General features: G+C 31.7%; 1 protein-coding gene across 13 annotated transcripts in view; it reads right to left on the reverse strand.

The window, feature by feature from the left end:
• The window catches only part of LOC126735097 (obscurin-like), a 168,588-nt gene that overhangs the window by 143,050 nt on the left and 6,499 nt on the right, over positions 1–19,039 (reverse strand). For all 13 annotated transcript variants that reach the window (XM_050439044.1, XM_050439027.1, XM_050438999.1 and 10 more), the window contains exons 4-5: positions 8,116–8,259; positions 7,922–8,047 (exon numbers count right to left, since the gene is read on the reverse strand). In XM_050439044.1, coding sequence (XP_050295001.1) covers positions 7,922–8,047; positions 8,116–8,259 — 270 coding nt within the window. The remainder of the gene's footprint in view (positions 1–7,921; positions 8,048–8,115; positions 8,260–19,039) is intronic.

Consider the following 19,039-nt stretch of genomic DNA (forward strand, 5'->3'; position numbering starts at 1 on the left):
ATTCAAAGATGAAATTAAAAAAAAAGGTGCTTTCATTTGAAAAAATGAAGTTGATGGTCGTAATTTATTTTTGAGCAACCCTGTATATACAAACTTCACGTACAAAAATGCGCAACTTGAAATATAAATCGACGGGTCCGAGCGTTTTTTTTTCGAACACACCCCTGAATTTTAAATGAATAGAGACATAACTTTTGGGATGCACTGTATAATGTAATATAATTTTATTAATACTTCCCTATATCAGCTTTTCAATATAAACTAAAAAAATTGTCACATTATTCTAGAATATTGTATACTAGTGGCCACTGAAATATTGCCAGTAAGGTCCCACCACGAACTTAATAAATATACCTGTTTATATTTTATGCACTGTTATATTCCACCTCATGCGGCAGTAAATAACTATCTAAACTTTTTATCTAAACTAGAAAATATTATAAGCACTAATATTTATAGTTATTTTTTAATAATGGGTGACTTTAATCTACCTAATTTAATATGGTCACAAAAACCGAATGTTAAGGATTTATTGCCTATCAACGCCACTGATCCTTACAGCAAAACATTTTCTGATGCTTTTTACTTCAATAATCTAAAGCAATTTAAACACATCTTTAATGCTCGTGATAAAATTCTGGATCTTATTATGTCTAATTCTACAAAAGTTATTGTAAATAAAAGTATGGATCCATTTATGCCTGAAGATAGCCATCACATGTCTTTGGAAATCAATGTTAATTTAATATCGGAGAAAAACATTGTTAGTAATTCATATACCAAGTTAAAATTTAATAATGCCAATTACGACAGTATCAATGAAATTATTAGTTCTACTCATTGGGACAAATTATTTTCATCTAAAGATGTAAATGTTAACATTGCATGTTTTTATACAGTTTTAGATAACATTGTTATTAACCACATCCCTAGAATTAAGATCAATAAGGGACTATACCCTCTATGGTTTTCTAAACACAATCAATCTAATTAAAAATAAATTAAAGGCACATAAAATGTGGAAACTGTATCGAAGACAATCTTCGATTACGATCGAATTACGACAACTTTTCAAATTTACGCAAAACAGTAAAGATTAATATACGCAATGATTACAAAGATTATATTTATAAAACAGAAATAAACATTGTCAAAGACGTTAAATATTTCTGGTCATTTTTCACAACAAAAAAAACACTAAAAGCTTACCAATAAAAATGAAATTTAATGATCAGCAAGCTTCGAATTGTGTTGACATTAGTGAACTCTGTTCTAAGTATTTTAGTGGAGTATTTGAACCTTCTGATACACCAACTTTAATTGAGCCTAGTCAAGAATATTTTGTAGTTAACAATATTGATATAAATGACATTAAATCCGCACTTATATCTATGGATCCTAAAAAGGAACCTGGCCCAGACATATTTCCTTAATTTTTTTTGAAGTGCTGTCCTAGCTTGTGCAAGCCTTTATATATTATTATTAGCATATTTTGTATAATCAATGTTTATCCAGCGGCATTTTTCCTAATATTTGGAAAACAGCTCATATTGTGCCAGTATTTAAATCTGGAGAAAAAACTTATGTACGAAATTACAGGCCTATTTCCCTACTTATTCACTTTGGTAAACTTTTTGAATCTTTGCTATTAAAACAATTATTCTTTAAGGTCAAAGAAGCTATTGATGTTAACCAACATGGCTTTTTCCAAAAAAGATCGGTAATAACCAACTTAATACCATTTATTCAGAATATAAACGAAAGCATGGATAAGGGTCTGGAAACTTGTGCCGTGTACACCGACTTTTAGAAGGCTTTTGATAAGGTACATCATCCTACACTTTTCTTGAAGTTGGAGAATTTCGGTGTGCACGGAGCCCTATTCAAACTCATTAAAAGTTATCTAATGAATCGCTCTCAAGACGTTGTCATAAATGAAATAAAGTCTTCTTGTACAACCGTAACTTCAGGAGTACCGCAAGGCTCTCATTTGGGGCCGATTTTATTCTTAATCTTTTTAAATGACATTGGTCAATGTTTCTCTATCTGTAAATATCTTGCATACGCAGATGACCTAAAAATCTTTACAACAATGAAGAAGGTATCAGATTTTCGTGCCCTGCAATCTTATTTTGCCAATTTTGAAAGGTACTGTACCTTATATAAATTATTTATTAATCCAGAAAAATGTCATTCTATACTTTTTAGCAGAAAACCATCTCACACACAAAACAAATGTGATGTCTATCTCGGGGGCACTATCTTGAAGTATGTAGAGTTTATTAAGGATTTAGGTGTGACGTTGGATTCCAGACTGCTCTTCGACGTTCATATAGAAAACATTGTTCAGAAAGCTCTAAAAAATCTCGGTTTTATATCTCGAATTACAAAGGGTTTTAGTAATCAAACATCATTAATATTATTATATAATGCATTCGTTAAACCTACTATAGAATATGCGACAGTGGCTTGGAATCCGATGTATCACAAATATATTGACCAAATTGAAAGAGTACAACGCAAGTTTGTAAATGTAGTAAATTTCCGCTTTAATAGACAAAGACATTTTTTTACTTACTATGATAACTTAGTTTTATGGTATGAAGCCCTTAGAGAGTCGTAGAAGCAATTTTGATTTAATATTGATTTATAAAATTATTAATAATTTAATAGACTGCCCTTTCTGTCTGGAAAATTTACATATTATCAACGATCCTTATATTTTGCATAATAGATCGACCTTTAGCATCTATCTCAAGATATTCTTCAAACTATTTGTCTAACTCTCCATTATTCAGATGCGCCCGTAGTTTTAATAATTTTCAAGAAACTAATTTGAATAATGATATATTTTTTTCCAGTATGGCTTCATTTAAGCGATACTTAAGAAATTCTACCTAATTTCGCAAAGAACGATAAATATTGTCCTTTTTTTCTTATTGTCATTATTCATATGTATATATGCTTCTTTATTGCTTATAAGAGATACTATAAAATAAGTTAGTTAGGTTTATATTGCTTGGTATATTTGTTAGGTTTGGTGAAAATGTAATGTTTGGCAAAGCGCTTACTTGTATTTAAATTCATAAGATACTTTGTGCTTTCCTGTTATTGGATTGCTTAGTCTATTTGTAGGAGAGCCTTGTACTTAAATAAATAAATAAATAAATAAATACCTGGACTGCTAATGCATATTATGGCCCCCATAAGGTTGTGTCCTTTTGATGTGGTCACTCTGACAACATTTTCAGTGTTGCCAACAAAAAATATATTAAATGACGGTAATGAAGTTGACGACGCTGACGTGTGACCTGTCACGAATTAAATTTATTTCTATCGTTGACATTGTTTTTACACCATCTAAAATCACTACTCGACACGATCACTCGATATAACTGATTCTAAATAACATTGTCAATTGTGAGTATTGCGGATTTATATTGGGTAGTTTTTGGCGATTTGTATGCATCAGGCGATGTAGCTTCCTCCTTATTTAATACGTGGATAATGTATCAGCATTCCTATTTAAACGTATTTGGTTCACTGTGTCTCAAAACTGAATTATTGTGAATTGTCTGTTTGTGTTGTTTATTATAGAATAATATATAGAGTTGTTTATTTCTACTATATAAACCCTTGCTAAATATAAACCCTCAAAAAATCATTTATATTTTGATTTTTATAGATGGTTGTACCTAATAATGTGGAAACACTGTATATAGAAGGAAAGTAAAAGTCGTAAATAATACTAATACGTCTAGTGGAAGCGGTACACATGAATAACTACAAAAAAACCGCAAATTGTGATACAAGCAAGGCGTTTAGTACACATGTACTATAGACTCAAATAATCATTTTTACCTGAAGTTCCTATAAATACATCCCTTAGGGGAGGAGTGGAAGCACCATTCTGACCCCCCTCAAAAGTCAGATGTATTTATTCACCAAATGTCAGTAAACCAGCTTTCATTCTGTTTCAAAACATTGTGAATTACGATCAGGTAATAGTAATCTTTAAAAGCAGTCAAAACAATTATTAACCCCTAGAAGGGGGTGGCTACCCTCTGATTTTTTGAAACTTTAGCGCAAAAGATAAATGTTTAAGTTAGTACATTTTTATAAAATAAATTTGATGCAAATAAAAAAACTCTTGCACCCCTACCGCTCAACTTACAAGAAACAAAAAAAAATTGTTATATACCATTGCGATCAATATTCTAGGACAGTTCTTTTTTAAACAAATTGTACTTGTGACTTTTTATGCCCTAAAATATTATTTTTAACGTATTTTCCCTAAATTTAATTATTTGCAGAAACCAAGAGCACGCCACTGCATTACACGTCTAGTTGCGACGGATAGGAAGTAGCAAAGTCGAAAACGCCTATTTATTTTATACGTGTTCAGTCGGTTGTTATATGCCGAATAAAACTCCTCTTCACGATGTTATTAGAAAGGCTAAAGTCAGAATATTCTCAGAGCCCAAATAAGCTTGTCAAAAATCTAATGTCTTACGATCTTAAAAATCAGATGTACAGTTATTTATGAGACTCTTTATTGTTAGTACAGCTCGCGACTTAGACTTAAAGAGATTTTTTTAAATATGAAAATCAAAAATATCCACCTGCACTCTCTCTATACGGTGAAATTCGTCCTGGAAATAAAGCGGATCTAATGAGCATCCTTGAGAAGCACACTACATTATCTGAACATCCAATAAAGTGCCAAGGATTTGTAGTTGATGTTTCTAATTCTAAACAGTTAGTTCCTGCTCTAACAAAAATTGCTAACAGCGTAAGTGCTCTTAGATTAGATGTGGCCTGGGATCTTTACTGCAATATGAGTCTTAAAGCGACCACTCGTGATCGAAGAGGTGCTGGAGTTCGCCAGATAGATATTCCCGAAAGAGGTAAGAAAATTTGACACAAATAACTTTTTACCAATAGTATTTGCCATTATTTTTTAAGGATTGGATATTTCCCAAATGGAGGAAGCTGACGGCAGAATACTTCTTTATGTAAAAGATATAAAAGAGATAAAAGATATAAAAGATGTAAAAGAGAAGTGCCTGGTCTACTTGGAAAGACCCAGACATTACTTCAGCTTTTAAGTGTTTGTCCTACCCCTCCAGCATCAATCAGCTGACTGATGCACACATAAAAGCTCTAGAAAAATTTACGATTGATATGTACGATTGATATTTGTCACTGGAGAGAAGTCCATCTCAGGGATACCTCCTACCGCTGGTGCCCCTTTAGAGCATATAAAACGCATTAAGTACCAAGCTGGAGAGATATGGGGACGTGCACTGGAAGGCTCTATATCTAGCCGACCACCCCCAGAACAATGGGGGTGGAAGAGGCGGAAAGATGGATCCCTTGAGCCAGTTTGGTCGCAGCTAGAGTGGATATAGGCATCAGTTAAAGAGCTGGATAGGTGTGGTTGTCGGTCTGGCTGTGACACAAATAGATGCTGCTGTAAAAAATATGCAATCACATGTTTATAACTAATACGTCTGTCTATAAAAAAAAAATGTTAGTAAACTTCCCTTTAAGGCGTTAAAACTTATTTTTTACTCCCTTTGAGACTACTAAAACTACTGTCAGTGTCTATTTACCAACCACAATACTTTCTAACAGGATAAATGCACGCTTACCTACGATTTGTAAAGAAATCTATTTAAATTTTCAGTAAGGGGTAGTTATTCTCCCCATTCTTCCCCTAAGGGAAATTTTCGTAGGAACTTCGGGCCAGAATGATTATTTGGGTCTATAATATACATGTACCAAACGTCTTGCTTGTATCACAATTTGCGGTTTTTTTCTAGCTACCGCTTCCACTAGTCCTTTTTAACTAATTTTGTTAAGTAAATACAAGCAATTTAAATCAATATCACCATTTTCATGGTCTTAGGATTTATAAAATTTAAGTATATCAGAATAATAAAACAAATATTTTAAAGTGCATGCGTCCAAGTTAATTAAAACTTTGTCTCATTTTAGGTGAGGATTACTTCCTATCATAAACTTTAACGAAATTCTTAAAGAAGTACAAGAAAAATCTCTGATCTAACGCAACTGTTTTAAATTCTTAACTTAATGTAACTTTCTATTATAACTCCCAAAAACATTATTAATTATTTTGTTTTCCTATAATTGGCACAACTGATATTTGTCAGAGTAACCAACATCGAAAGGACACAATCACGCAAAATGGGCGGCCACTAGTAGTGGTTATTTACTTTTCATTGAATTGGCAGTACAGGTATATTTATTAAGTTCATGGGTCGTTAAAATTAAATCGTTGTTGCCACTTATTAGTCACTTGAAAAAGGTAATATTCCTTTGTTCTAAAATTTCTAATGTAATGTTAATAATATTTAATTATGTATTTTTCGACGTTGATAATTTTGTGTTACAGTTTACTTGATTGTGCAGTTGTTTACCGCTTTACAGGCTAAATCCCGTCAAAAAAGTAAACATGTAAATTTTATTTTTCTTAAATATGAAATTATTTTCCTCCCCTCATATTATATTCCCTGCTCCTGCAGGGTTCAAAAATGTTAATTGTTTTAAGTTGAAAATATTTAAAACACTTTTAAGGTTCCTTGTACTCGCATTTTCACTTAGTAAATTAATAAAATATAATCGCAAAGCATCATTGCTTGCGCAATAGTAAAGCATCGCGAATAAATCGCCCACTCCGCCACTTACTTTAAGGAGGATTGCTGCTTATGAAGCGAGATGGGTATAAATGCGTTCTATTATAAGTGAAAATCTAATTTTTCATTTAATAGAAAAATAGGTAATTTTTTTTACCCGTCCAAAGTTCAAATGTTTTTCGTCTAAAAAATAGGAAGAATATTTGTTCCACAACTTCTAACTTATAAAAAAAAATGGACTTTTCAATATTCTTTAGATAATTTTAAATAATGTGATCAAAAAATAAGCATTGACCATTAACTTCAATTTTTTAAATGGAAACATCTATTTTTTATTCCATTTTTGAATTCTGCATAGAATTCTAAGTAAATTTTATATACCATGCATATACCTAATACTAACATTACTAATAAATTTGCAACTGTTTGGGTCATTTGAGCATATTCAAACATGTTTTTCCATAGTTTTTTAAAAGGTATATTTGATTTTTATTTATTGACACCTTGTCACCATTTAATCGCATGGAAACAGTATGTATTACTTTACGTAAATGTCAGTAAGTATCAAGTGTAGTTGCAAAGTTTAAAAGTATGCCGCATTTAAATGAAAAACAAAGAATTGAAATTTTGATGATAGTAGGAGATGGCGACAAGACTCAAACACATGTCGAAGTTTGCAATCTGTTGTGTAGCAATAAGTACCCGAAGACGCCTATTACACGTTCGGTAGTAAGCCAAATTGAAAATAAGTTTAGAGATTTTGAATTTGAATATCGACTTGGTTACTGTCAGAAAGTTAATGGTCAACAGTTTGAACATTTATTTCATTTTTTTGTTTTGTTTTTTTATAAAGTGTAAAGCAAAAATTCATGGTTATTTATAAAAAATATAATCGCAAATTTCTTAATGAATATTGAGGTTAGGTATAGGACATAGTATATAAATTATACTTAGAATTTTATACATAATTTAAAAATAAAATAAAAAATAGGTGTTTCTATTTTAAAAAAAATAAGTTGATAGTCGGAGCTCATTTTTGGTCCACCCTGTATACATAAATTCATCATCAAAAAAATCGACAAAAAATAAAAATTAACGTGTCCGAGCGTTTTTTTTTCGAACACACCCCTGAATTTTAAATGAATTTGTTCCAACTTGCGCGTCCTCACTGTATAGTTTTTTTCTCAATAATAAGCATCCGAATGAAAACGCATTTTGCGGGTGTCTGGAGGCCTCTTAAGCAAAAAAAAAAATCTACTCACTGTCTGCGGAAATCTGCATCTCCTGGTAAACCGGTTTTTCCCACTGTTGGATCGTCTGCTGTTGCCAGGATCCGACAAGGCACCCATCCTTGTTTTTTGCTTCCGTTTACCTCCCTCACTAACCATCTAATAATAACAACAAATTAATAACGAGGGGGTATGAAATAATAATAGAAAATAATGGTTTGTTTTACCTCGCATTAACATTTAATCTAGTAGGGGAATGTCTTGAACTGGCATGGGTACGTCGAGGTTTTACGGCTAGTTTGTGTTTGGCGGCGCTACTGTCTAGAAGTTGACCGGAAACTTTGTCCAAGTCTGGATCCAATTTCATCCGTCTGAAAGTCCAATGACTTTTTTGAATTTGCAATTTTTACCGTTGATTTTCTTATTCTTAGGAAGGGTATGGAGGAGAATGCTCAAATAGTTTTAATCTGCTTAAAACTCAGTTTTAATCATCTCCCGAAGCTGCTAACTGCAAGTAACAATTTGTAGTCCTAAATCTAACCTAAGTTGAGATTACTTTTATTTCCACTAGTTGCAACGTTGCTTTCAGTGCAAAATTTAGTTAGTTTTGCAAGGACATTTATTTTCGACCAAATTGTGTTGCAACTGTTGTAGAACTCTGCTGTTTTTACAACCTATTTTTTTACTATAGACGGAAGCAGTAGTAATTTACATCTAAAACAACGACATGCAGACGTGTACAATTTTTCGAATCAAAAACCCAGTGTTGAGCATTTTGCGCTGTAAAGGAAGCTTTTTGACACGTTAAGAATTTTAGGAAGTTCGAGAGAATAATAAGAAGAAAAAATATTCAATTCAATATAACATACTTAATCTAGATTTTTATTTTTATAATTCATTTTTTGTTTGGAATTATTAGCATTTATTATTTTCATTTTGCTTTAAAAAATGAAGACTTTAAATATTCTGCAACTTACTACAGCCGCAAAAAAAAGTTGCAATGAAAGCAAAAATGCCTACGTACAACTAGCTTACCTGAAGTTGATAGTAGAATCAATGGAAGTGGCGGAAGATAGCAGTAAAAGGGTTTGTATTTATGTATGTTTCTTAAGTAACCAATAAAAGAAATTATTTCTTTTTTTTTTCGAAATCTGCTATTCATTTAGAGCGCGCGCGTTATTTAGGGCTAAACTAACATTTTTTCACAGTAAACTATCTTCCATTTATAAATAAGTGCTTGTAAATCCTTCAAAAAGGCTATTTTAACCGTATAATTCATTATATTGAACTACATACAAAAAAATATTAAGGACTGTTCAAAAGATGGAATTAGAAGGTTTTATTTTTGGAGTAGCTGCCTACTGGAGTTATTAGTTTATTGTTAAAAAAGTAATTAATTTTTTTGGCGTTCTGGCGTCCATTCGTCCAAAAACCAGTCACTCTAAAATAATGTAAAAACGTTTAGAAAGTTAACAGGTAGTTACTCCGTAACGTTGAGACAACCAAAAAATATCTTTCAAATTGGTGTAAAACGGGGTTGTCTTTACGGTTAAGACAACGTTGCGTTGAATTTGCAACGTTGTCGCGTCGCAAAATTGCTAATTGGGACGTTGGAAACACGTGTCGAGAGTAAAATACAGAGTTTTACTTACTGTCTCGTAATCTTTTTTTTTCATCATTCATAATAAAAAATTAAAAATTCCAGACATTTGAGCCGAAGTACAAAAAACTGTAGGAAACAAGAATATTCAGGCAACAAATGTTGATAAAAAGATAATATACAATACAATGGTTTCCAGCACTGTGAGTGTATAGGAGTGTGCCTTATAATTTAATTACTTAAATTAATTACTAATTAAACAAAAATAAAATAGTTGTTTATTTAATTACTATAATAGTATTTAAATAAACAATTTTTAAGTAAAATTTACATAATGGCGTTATTCAAGACTCTTGAAATTGAAGTTAGGGACTTAATATCACAGCTGAAAAACAAAAAAGGTAAATCAGTCCTTTTTTTCAGCACTTCTGTTCAATCTCATCTTATTAGAAATAAACCATTTTTCTGGAATCCCAGGAAACCCAATAGAGAAGCTTTAAATGTTTTGGCAATAATCGAGACTGAAGCGGCAAAAATTATGCAATATTCGTAAGGGTCTACAAGTGGCGAATTATAAATATAAATTAAAAATATTATTGGAATAAGAACTGAACTCTGGGAGACTATACTACCTATTCCTATTTACTGCCTTACGAATACTACATCTTTGCTTTAAACTCTTTGGTACCTGTTTGTTAAGTAAGTTTCTATAAATTTAACACTATTTTTAAAGTTCTAAAATTAAATTTGGTAATCGATATAGTCGAAGGCCTGCTGAAATCACAGAACAACGCCATATTATAGCACCGCTCGTTAAAAGTCAGACCCATATTTCCTTATTATCCCAAAAATCTTCGAATTATTATTGAAAACACCAATATGTAATTACTTTGTAATTAAGAGATAGTTTTATTTGTGTCAGTATGGTTTTAGGAATGAGAGTCTTGATATCATGTCTAGATCTGACTAAGGCCTTTCATTCTACCTAACTTGACGCACTAATTTATATTCTGTAATGGTAATTCTGGTCAACATTCAATCATCTCTTGGCAGTTTGTTTTTTGTTCCTTTAAGTCAGATTACTAGATGTATAGCGTGAAATTTTGGCATTTTGGCTCGATTATCGCTTATGCCATCTTTTATTGTTGCTCGATTATTGAATCGAAGAGCCGTTACCTTAGAGTCTTACTGTATCAGAGTATAAACAGGATTGTAGGAAATAAATTTGAAGATTAAACGTTCTTACATTACTCTCCCTGTATATCCTAAGGTGTCTTATATTAGTTATTATTATTATTTACACTTATTTCTGTACACAATTGTAGTTATATTTACCCATATTAAATATGTAACAGTACTATTATTGTTGTACCCTATTACCAAATAAAAGTACAACTATTTATAAATAAATTTTGTGTACAAAAATATGATCGTATGAAAACCTATCTTTAAATTTGATAGCTGAATTTTGTTTTTAGGGTAATTTTTCCACAAAAATTCTTGAACTTTTTACTTGCTGCCTTTTGGCGTAAGAAATTGATGCCCAAGAAAAGGGAAATTTTTTAACAAAAAAATTGATATATGAACCATTTTTGTAACCTTTATGCCAGCCTCTCCTAAATGATTCAGTTGTGGATCCGAATCTGCTCCTGCCATATTTGTTACCTCAAATAAATTTTATTAGTAGTAAATGTCATTAATTTTAATGTGCTCTTCTACATATACATTTTAATTTTATATATAGTTTTAATGGAATCACAACCTGAATCTACCTCTAGATATATTTACTCAATTTTTCATGCAGATGTTCAATATCAAAAATTCATTAAACCGTCGGTTCGAATCATTGATGAATTAATTGGCATAAGATAATAGAAGGAAGTTGATATTTATTAGATTATCTTGAACAACAACCCTATCTAATAAAAGGGATGGCCATAAATAATACTTTTTGGTTGTAGCTTAGAGCTGTCTATATAGATTTGCAGAATGTACATCCTGCGAAAAACTCCGATTATTATTTAATGTCTTCCTGGGATAACCCATCATAAATGTTTAAATGTTCACTACAAAATTTATCTCTTTTAAGTCCTTAATAAGTCGTAATACTTAAAATAGACGTTTTCCAGATTATCAAAGATTAAGTGACTTTTCCAGACAATTTTATTTGATTTCGTGAAGAAAGTTACGGGTTTCTCTGAATGCCTGGGCGAAATTTAAAGATTCTTCATTAGAAATCCGGAATTTTTAATTCCGAATGATTTAAGAAGAGCCAAAATACCATTCAAAATACTTTGAAAAGGACTTTCAAAAAATTAAAGCTTTGAAGCTTAAGCTGATTAATAGCTCTGAATACAAAATGGTTTCAAAGTGGTGGCAACTATCGCGGGCGATACACGCCAAGATCCTGGTCTGCAAAATAAAGTCGAAAAATTGTTTATACAATGTAATAAATCAGTTAAAAATAGTGTTCAATGTAATCATTGCTCGGGACTTTTTCATCCTGCATGTTTAAGACAGGCTGCAGCAGCAAAATGTGTCTCTCAAGGGAGTCAGACACTGAAATTACCTTAATAAGGGTACCAGTTGATGAGCTACAAGGTAAAAACCGCATATTAGAAGAAAATGCAGTGCTTCTTCGTGAAAAAATCACTTATCTTGAAAGAAAACTAGATGAAAATCAAAAATCTGCTACTGAATACTCAAGAAATTTTGGTAACTTTGACAACACTGTAAAGAGGTCGTTTAAAATTTCCGTCAATCGTGGTTTACCAAAAACACCGAACACTTTGAATTCTGCTCCGTGTCCAATCGAATTGCCTCAAATGACAACTGGCAACGTTGCTAAGCTGTCACCAAATCTGTGACCTCATATGCTGTGGTCGCGTCAAAATCAAATAACCTCACAAATGAAAATTCGAATGTAAACAAAAATAAACAAAATAAAATAAGGAAGCAGTAAGTAAAGGCTAGTTTCTTAAAGGCACAAACTACAATCAAAATGCATTAAATACAGAAACTAAGTAGTGATAATGATGACGATGCACCATTCATATCGCAAAACAACAGAACGAACCGAAGACAACGAAGGTTTTTGGTTGGGAGAAATGAAGAAGAAAAGGTGGTTAAAACAATACTAAAACTAGTTTCTTTGCATGTAACTAGACTAAAGCCTAATACTTCTCCAGAGGCGCTTAAAACTATGCTTGAGCCTCACTTTAACGGTGTTCAATGTGAGCAGCATCTTTCCAAATATATGATTCTTCAATGAAAGTAACGATACACCAAGATCAGTTTAGGTCAGCCTGGAAGAGTGAAATATGGCGGGCTGGCACAGTTGCGCCAAGATTTTTTGTAAGGAAGAGGCAAAAGAAGAAAAGAAGGCCTCAAAATGCACAAACTTAAACTTACATCATAAAACTAACATGAACAAAAAGTCTATCTCTATGTATTACCAGAACACACGGAACAAAAACTGGGACCTTTTATACTAATAACTTGTCACAAGATTATGATATAATTGCTGTAACTGAATTACTGATGGAACTAATAGTTCGGTACTTTAAGTGCTTGACGACAGGTACATTGTAATCAGAAAAGATCGTCAGGTGAATGATATTAAAAAAGCATGGAGCCACCTAGAAGAAATAGAAAACTTCTCCAATAAAGAAATCTGAATTCTGAATAGCCTTAAAAGACTCAAAATGAAAAAATTCAGAATCAATCAAAATACTCTGAAAATGATGCTTAATCTTTTCAAAACTAAATTTAGCAAACTCTGGTCCAGACGTATATTTTTCAATTTTCTGAAAGAAATGACTGATTTCTTTAATTACCTAAAAGACATGTAGACATTTTTGATCTTTATAGCTTAACAAGTTGGATAAAATTTAAAAGGCAACCAACATTTTTGCCATTTTCAGGCCTACATCTAGGTCTCCAAGGATTGTACCACAAATTATACTAACCCAAAATGAGCCAAAAACGATTTAAAAAAGATCAAAGTTTAGCTCCAATAAAATGAAAAAAAATACAACATTGTAATTTTTTTCATTTTTACAAAAAAATTTTACAAAAAATATATTTCTTCTGCAACCCAATCCATGACTACTACTCTCCATACCGATTGAGAAATCAGTGATGTATCACTAATTACAACACCATGTTAATCATTTCTAAGAGTTCAGTAAGAATTGCTTAATTTTTCTTGTCAAAGAATTATTTGAGAAATATTTAGTGGAGGTTCAGTACATCAGTACATTATTTTATTTTATTTGAGCTTGCGTTTTTGAGCCATTTAAAGACAGTGGCACTTTTTTAATTTATATATTATATACTTTTATAATTTATATTGTTTTACTTTATTTCTCGTTCAGTCTTTCGTCCATCAACTGGCATTATTTATTCTCCCATTTTTCTTTAGTTTAGTATGTCGTGTTGTGCCATAATATACATTGAAGCGTAGTAACGGGTGTGACAGGTAGACCTGCAGTTTAAGGTGAGTAAAATATTCTTTCTTATAATGATGCAATGCAAAATTTGTGCATTTAAGTGTTGCACACACAGAAAGTACGACTGCACCAGTACTTACACCGTAACTGGTCTGGTGTTGTATTTTATTGTGTGCATCATGGATGCAATATGATATTTAAAACATATATTGGCTTTAAGCAGCATATTTACAGACAACATCCTTTAAATAAAAATCAAATAGTTAATAAAATGCAAGAAGTTATATGTTGTCCTTTAAAATCTTGCAACTATTTCACTACAAATATAAAAGAAATGTTCATGCATGAATATAAACATATAAAAAATGGATTAACAATTTATTGTCCTTTAAGACATATTTGTATATATATCCGGTTGACGAGGAAATTCTGCCTCATGTTTCCTCTGAAATCCTTATCCTGTTATCTAAGGATGAAATATGGGTACCCCAAGAGGCCAGTTTTAATATACATATATCTTTTTTTTAAATTGTACATTTTTATTTTAGACTTTAGAGGAAATAAATTTTGACGATATGCCACTTACACCCTGCATTATTGAAATTAATGGTAAGCATTTTTTATTGTTTTGTTTCGTTTTAATGTGCATAAATCTTTTTTAGATTCAAATGCAGAGCTTCCATCCACGTATTTTGTATAAGTACTGCGAAAAGGAATCGCTGAATCTTGACCCATATAAGACCTTTGAAGATTCTTTTAAAGTGTGCATGGCTATTTACTTTATTTATAATATGCAGTATCCAAAATTCCGGATCAAAATCTAAAACAAATTAGCCCCACAAAGAGGAAAGTTTTTAATTTTATGAACAAATTTAAAAAATTTTCTATAACTAAATAGTAACATCTTCGTATGAGTACTATTTTCTTCATTATAGAATAAATAATAATATTTAGTATTAGGTCAGAAGATTTAGCATTTTTAGGATTTGCATTTTTAGTTCTTATTTCTTATGATTAAGAATATATGTACATGTTGTTTCTTATTATATGTTAATATAATTACATGTATGTTAACGTTTTCGTTTAGCAATATAGTTTATGTTATGTTTAGGTATCAAAAGGTTTGTTAGGTTTGTTATACACTTGAGACATAATTAAGTCATCAGGATATTTACCAGGTCGTTTCTTAAATCAGAGCTCTGGCATATTTTAAAATGATTGACATCTATAAAAAGTGTTTCAAGAAAACTGTGCAAATAAAAATATATAATTTACATTATATATGTAAGTCATCTAATTTTTACTTTTAGTACTCTATATATATTTTAAGTCAGTGATATATTAGAAAAAATATATTTTCATTTTCAATACTTTTTGAAAATCCTGACGTATGTATGACAATAATTTTAAAATGTGCTTTTTTATATTCTTACATAAGTAATTTGTTTCATTTGTATATACATATCTCCAAATAGAACTCCGCATTAAGAAAAGACCACCTCGTATCTATTATTTAAATTTTATATTTTAACGGTTTTTGAAGTATACATAGTTAAAAAGTGACTTTTGAAAATTTTTTGATACGTCTAATGTTATGTGAATGTGCCTTTTAGAAATACACTTATTTTGTTAAATATTTTACAGTATTTTATTTATATTGTCATATTATTATAATTCGTGTGTAATTTTATATTACTTAACGAAAAATTTCCAAAAAAATACATTTACTCTTTAATTTTACCTGGAAAACTACGTAAATTTACAGAAATAAGCTTTGTGTAAATTCACATAGCGTACATATGATTTTTAATAAAGAAATTCGCATTTTAATACTTACTTTTACCTAGCCAGCTAGGTAAATTTACATAAATTTATTACGTAATTTATATCGTAAGTTTGCTTTAGAAACGTACATAATCTACTCTATAAATGTCTGCATAATGGTTAGTGTATAATCACATCAAAAAATTACATTGTTTATTGTGTACGCATTTAATATTTACATATGGAATGTAATTTTACACAATATATTATGGTAACAAAATTGCCAACGTAATGTTATGTAAATTTACAATGTGCGTTTTACCAGTGTAGTTCAAACTTTCTTATGCCGTCGATGTAACTCAGGCAATACTTTATATCTGATGATTTTACGAAGAGAATCTACATTCTTGGTTCGAGAGATGTGAATCTGATATGTGAATTTTATCCCTACAAATTTCATTAAAAAAATGATAAAATAGACATCAAGTAATTTTAGTAAGAGAACTTGCATTCCAATTTTCAAATCTCTAACTTGCTTGGTTCCAGAGATATGTACATTTTGTGCTTACAACTTTCGTTAAAGAATTTCCATTTTTCTTAATTTAAATAAAAAGATTGAGAAATATGCTCAAATAGGTATCAAATGATTTTATTAGAACTTAGATAAGATATGTAGATTTTGTCCCCAGAAATCTTAGTTAAAAAAAATTGTGTTTCAGCTTCTATGGCTGATTTTTTTCTGTCAGAAAAGTCCAAACAAGATAAGTAAATTACATTGCAAAAATTAAAATGACTTATAAAGAATCAGTTCATCGTGATATCCAAAAATATACCCAGATATTTGCAAATCGTCTCACAAGAAAGTGTTTCAGTCCCTATGCTTATTCTATGAGGGATTATGCCTTTTTAACAGTTTGACTCCCATGAGTACCAAATGTGGTACTCATGGGAGTCATGGTACTCGTGGTACTCATTTATGCTGCAGCTATTTTGAAGCATATTGACATATGAGGCCAGGACGATTTTTTTAAATTATTTTAATGTTGGCTATTGTAAGAACCTTTTGGGGGTAAAATACTATCTTTTTAAGTATTTCACACCATTTTTTAACCTGATTACCTATGTTGGTACTCATGGCCCCATGATAGGTGTTTTTCTCAGGGGCCATGAGAGCCATCTCTGGTACACTGAATAAAATACTCTAATTTTGATATTTACCGACATGCAGATTTTCGTTTTTGTTATTGACGTTAGATGTCGACCAGCTTAGAATGTGACTGTAAGTGTTAAATGCGTGGCAGTAAAATATATCCTTATTTTAACCTTACTACGTTATTTGTTGTTGGTTTCCGAAACGGTCGCGAGTGTAAAAGTGTACATTGTAATAATGGATTCCAAAGAAGAGAAAAGATTGTTGCATTTGTTTGACACTGTAGACCCAGAGAGTGGATCATCGTCTGTTTCAGACTCTTTTGACAGTAACGCAGATCCAGAGTATGAACCAGGAACCAGGTAGTGAAGATTCGCACAGTGAGAATGAAATTAGTGAAAATGAAGTTTTAAGAAATGAAGAGTTAAATATTGAGCAGGTACCAGCATCTGAAAATTTTGCCATATCTGACAAGTGGCAAACACCTGAATCAGATCAGATCAGAAAAGATCAGAAAAGGGTTAAAAACATAAATTATAATACGAATCCCGAAGAAGTAGGCATAAACCCAGACCTAATAGAAACAATGCAAGATGCCAGTCCATTTGATTTCTTTTCTTTATTTTGTGATGAAGAAGTGGTATTCCTGTTGGTAAATCAAACAAACATTTACGCTCAACAATGTATCCAAAGGCCCAATATAAAGAGTAGTGCCAGAATTAAAAGCTGGGTGCCAACTAATCGATAAGAAATGCATACCTTTCTAGGCATACTTATGTGGATGGGTTTGGTTGATATGCCCTCTCTGGCTCATTACTGGAAAAACACTCAGTTATATAACAGCAAGCTGACAAAATACATGGCTAGAAACCGATTTGAGTTGATTTTGAGGTACTTTTATAATATTATGTTTTAATTATTAAAAAATATATTTATTTTCAGCATGTTTCATATTTCGGATAACTCGGCACAGGTGCCCGGAAATAGGCTTCACAAGGTTCAGCCCCTTATTCACTTGCTAGTGGATAAGTTTAATCATTTTATAATTCCGGAAATGTCACTATGCATAGATATGCATAGAGTCCATGGTACCGTTTCAAGGGAGGCTAAGTTTTAGGCAGTACCTGCAAAATAAAAGGCATCGGTATGGTGTTAAAATTTTTAAGCTATGCACCGACCCTTTTCACACTTTGTAATATAAAGTTTATGCTGGAAAGGAAGCTCAGCCTGGCACGTCTGTATCATCTAAAGTTGTAATGGAATTAATGGAGCCATATTTGGATTTTGGCAGAATGTTCCATATCCGTTGTTTATTTACATTACACCGCATAGCTGTATTATTATTTGTTACCTTTTTTTTGCCGGCTCGAAACCGACGGCATTTATTGTATCTCCCAGGCAGTCGAAAATATACTCTCATAAATTAAGGTTGTGTATTATTTCAAATTAAATACATACACATCATTGGCGCAGTCGATCTTACGGACCTAAATTGTTAAAAGTAGTCGGTGAAAATGTCATCTTTTCTCGGAAATTTAAGTACGTTTGATCCGGAAAAGTCGGATTACGCGATATTTTCCGAGCGGCTAAAACAGTTTTTCGTGGCAAATGGTATAACGGAGGACGATAAAATGCGTGCGACTCTTCTAAATACATTAAATGAAGATTGTTACGTGTTGTTAAGAAATTTGTGTGTACCGAAAGTGAAATTCCAGGATTTGGATAAATTGTTATTAAAGCATTTTGCTCCAGTGCGGTCCTATTTTTCGGAGAGAAGTAAATTTTACTCTGCTCAAAGAGAGCCCGGTGAAAAAGTGTGTGATTGGGCAGCTCGTGTGAAAAATTTAGTTAGTAATTGCGGATTTGAGGCTACAATAACTCTCAGTACGCTAATGAGAGATATTTTTGCGATCGCTATTAATGACGTGCGTTTTTCCGATCGTTTGTTTGAAGAAAATGCCATCAGTAGGGACTGTACGTTTCAGTTTATGGAAAAAATTGCTTTGGCAAAGGAGTCTGCGGTCGCTGATCATGAAAAGCGCGCATCCAAGGAGTCTCAGGCCCCGATTAAAACAGAACTAGAGGAAATATATTATAATTAAAATCCAGGTACTTCTCGTCAAAATCGGGGTAAGTCAAAATCTAAATATACTGTTAAAAGAGACCATCAAGAAAAACGGGCTCTA

Source organism: Anthonomus grandis, chromosome 1 (genome assembly GCF_022605725.1).
Source record: "Anthonomus grandis grandis chromosome 1, icAntGran1.3, whole genome shotgun sequence".
Classification (NCBI taxonomy): Eukaryota; Metazoa; Arthropoda; class Insecta; order Coleoptera; family Curculionidae; genus Anthonomus; species Anthonomus grandis.